This window comes from Asparagus officinalis, chromosome 1, assembly GCF_001876935.1.
Source record: "Asparagus officinalis chromosome 1, Aspof.V1, whole genome shotgun sequence".
Lineage (NCBI taxonomy): Eukaryota > Viridiplantae > Streptophyta > Magnoliopsida > Asparagales > Asparagaceae > Asparagus > Asparagus officinalis.
Window position 1 is genome coordinate 104,252,880 of NC_033794.1, and position 3,748 is coordinate 104,256,627.

A 3,748-nucleotide genomic window follows, 5' to 3' on the forward strand; every position below is an offset into this window, starting at 1 on the left:
GAAAGAGGTGGAGGAGGCCATCCGACAGTTGCTGGCCCTTCGCGCGAAAAGTTTCGAAATTGTTGACCTCACGTCCAGCGAAGTTCGATCAGCAGTGGAAGAGCGCGACCGACGATTGAACGAGACCATGTCGTTGGAGGCAAGGCTGTCAGCAGAGTTGGAGCAGGTCAAGGCCGAGGGCGAACGAGTGGCCTACGAACAACAGAAGGCCGATAATCACTTTTCTCGCATGTCTTCCGAGATAGCGAAGCTGAAGCAAGTCATAGCTGATGCGCAGGCCTCCTTAGCTACTCAAGAGAAGGCTCGCGAACAGTTGGCAATGGAGTTGGAGGATATTGAATCCCGTCGACAATCGGTCATTGGTTCCGTTGAGGAAAAGGACCAAGCCCTCAAGCAGGCTAGAGATACAATCCAAGATTTGGTCTCGCGTACTGAGGAAGATTTTTGCCAAGAGATCCTGATGAATCTCGAGCTTCATTATGCCAGGGAGATTCGTGAGCCAGAGTTACGGCTGAGAGCTTTGTAATTTGCCTTTTTATTCCCCGTTGTAATAGGATTTCTTTATGAATGAAATTATCCTTTCGTTTCTGGTCACTATTACTTTGTGCACGCTCCATTTCTATTTTTATTATGCATTAATCAAGGTTTGGCCGCGGGACAATCTTAGCCGTGGGGGGATCTTAGCTGTCAGCGAACTTCAGCTGCAAGCTTGTCTTACCTACAGGAGGATTTCGTCTGCAGGCGGATTTGGAACTGACTCGAGTTCCCGAGGGGCATGCGAATCCAATTGGTTTTGGCCCACGGGAATTCGATGTTGGGTGGGCTCCGCTTTTAGTGGTCCACGTGTTAATCTATGTGCATGACAGCCAAGAAGACGTGGGCACGTCGTTTCGTATTAAATACGGCGCAGTGGGGCTCTTCATCTGCTGCGCCCAATTCGGGCCGTTGCTGAAGATTGTGTCCAGGAACCGTTGGATCCTAGCCGTCCGTGCGAGATCTGATTTGTTCGGCCTTACTCTCGACTGTTTAGCCCTGAACGGTCCAATTGAGTGGCGAATAACCGTCTAAGATTAGAGTATTTAACGCCCCTACCCTTTGCTATAAGAGGTTACAGTTTCATTCGCTGTCTTCACCAGAGGAAACCCAAATTTTCTTTTCGTTGTACTCATAATGGCACCAAAGGTAAAGAGAGTCACATTGAAGAAAAGGAAGGAGGCGTCTTCTTCGGGCACCGCTGAGGCCGCCGCCGCCGAAGGTATTCCTCGTCTGAACCTTAATTTAAGTGCGGGCATGAGCTGGGCAGGTATTTCTTGTTTGACCCCTTTGCTGTGTTGTTATTGTGTTTCACAGCCCAAGAAGAGGTGCCGACTACCGAAGAGCATGCGGCCGAGCCTATTTTAATTTCCGACGATGAGTCTGAGGGTACCGCGACTTCTTCTGCCTCAGGCTCTGTTCCCCAGCCGGGAATTGAACCTTGTCTCGATGTTCCACCCATCACGGTGCTCACTCCGGGTCAAGAGCCTGTTTCCTCCGATTCCTTGTCTCTACAGGCTCACCTTGAAGAGTTCGAGAATGCCGTGAAGCAGGTGATCTCCCTTGTCAGCCTCGGTATGAGAAGTTACAACCACTTCAAACAGTCTCTCTTAGATCACAAGGTTGACCTCAGGCGGTTGGTGAGAACCGGGTTGCTACGCGCTGCATGCAGAAGCTCCTTTTCCTGGAGTCACGCTTGGTGAGGCTAGAAATCTTGCTACGGGAAGGTCCGGAGGTTGACGTAGAGTCTTTCTTGGCTCATGTCAGGCGTCAGGAAGCCTGGGAGCAGGAGGTCCGCTCTAGGGAAATAGCGGACTTAGAATCCACTGTCTCCTTCTGGGCGGATCAACAGCACTCGTTTGAGGAGCGGATAATCGACCTCAATCGCACCATATCTCACCTGAGAGCTGAGTTGGAGCAGGCGGAGGCAACTCTGAGGGGGCTTCAATCCGAGGTCGTAAAGGTTAGCAAGACTGCTGAGGCGGAAACTCGAAGTCTCCACGCCTTGCGCTAGGAAGATGCTGCCGCCAGGTCGGGCTTTGAAGACCGGATTCAGAAGGCGGCTGAAGATAAAGCTCAGGAGGACCACGCAAGAAGAGTGGCAGCGGTCAAAGAAGAGCTCACATCTTTTAGCTTGTTGGACTGAGGTCTCAGGCCTGTGACCATCTTAAGACATTTTGTCGGCTTTGCTTTTGAAACCATGTGATGACTTGTTCGTTTATGAAATCATGACTTTGCTCAAATGTATTGTCTTAAAAAAACTGGGTGCATGTTTTGCTTCTTGAATGTAATATTATGACCTTCTTAGTTGCAAAGTCATAACTTTGTTCAAATGTACTGTCTAGAAGCAGCTAATGAAGTTCGTGTTTTCTTGTTTCTCACACTTCCTTTTAGCATGTCGCCATTCAGTGTTTTTCTTGCATAGCCGATGGCGGTTTCATGTTACAGGCGAAACTTCTCACGCGGTGACGAGTTTGCGTCGAAGATTAAACTCAAATACAGGCGAGTTCACCCTGTAGGCAGACTCGAGTGACGGTGAGTTTGCGTGGAAGGCCACACTGAACTGCTGGTGAGCTCGTTTAGCCAAACTCGAATGTCGATGAGCTCATGCTATAGGCAAAAACTCGAATGATTGCAAATTAGCACTGCAAGTCACGCTCCGAAATGCTGGCGAGTTCACGCTGCAAGTGAAACTCACTCGATGACGAGTTTGCTTGAAGGTTAAATTCGACTGCTAGCGAGTTCATACTGCAGGCAAAACTTCGATTGATACAAATTTTTCCTCCTATATGTCGGCGAGGTCATGCTGTTGGCAAAATTCGATTGATGGTGAGTTTACGTTGAAGGTTGAACTTAGCTGCTGGCGGGTTCATACTGTAGGCGAAACTCAGGTAATCGTAGAATTTGCCTCACAGTCGAAGATTCAAATGCGGGCGAAACTCGTGCCACGCGTCTGCCTGCGGGCCCAAGTGCTTGCCAGCTAAGGCTTTGTTAATGCTCATTAATAGTGAAGTGACAGGACGCTTCGCCTCTTGCGCTCAACCCGATCGGTCGGTTTGGGGTCCCGAGAGAAATGGCCTTTCATTATTGGTGTTGAGCTTGAAGCGTCACAGAACATCTGGGCCGCTCGATTGTTTGGGATAACAAATCTCGGCCGTTGGATCTTTGATTATATATGATGCACTCATTGTCTTTTCAACGAAGCTCTCGCGTCTTCGAAATAATTCGTAAACGAGAACTGCTGCGGAAACCCTTCTCGACTCATGGCCTCCGCGTCTGACCATGGTGCCTCTGAAGGCGTCGGCTCTTCTGCCACCGTCGTTGACGTCGGTGCGCCGTCGGCTTCCCCCGCGAGCTCGGCTCAAGGGTCTTCTGCTCCGGCTCCTGCATCCCCTCCAGTGGTAGAGATCCTCCAGCGATTGGAGGGCTTGGTATGCCGTACTGCCGTCATCATTAGCGAGGGTGCCGAAAAGTATCACGACGTGCTTCCCCTCGTGGAAGCGGGTCTGGAGGCGGTCCGCCGTGTGGGCGGTCCTCAGCTCGCACTATGATGCGAGCGAGAGCTTGCCCGCTTTGAAAGGTGGATGTATCGCTTGGAGGAGCTAGCGCAGGACGACGCATCGGCTGAATCACCACTCTTCTCGGTATGCTTCATGTTCGAGGGTGAAGATTTGGCGAAGCGCATTCGGGCGAGAGAGGCCGAGCTCCAACGCTT

General features: G+C 50.8%; 1 protein-coding gene across 1 annotated transcript in view; it reads left to right on the plus strand.

The window, feature by feature from the left end:
• Nucleotides 1–526, plus strand: part of LOC109838630 (uncharacterized protein At1g10890-like) — a 1,424-nt gene extending 898 nt beyond the window's left edge. Inside the window, exon 3 of the mRNA XM_020407060.1 lies at nucleotides 8–526. Coding sequence (XP_020262649.1) covers nucleotides 8–526 — 519 coding nt within the window. The remainder of the gene's footprint in view (nucleotides 1–7) is intronic.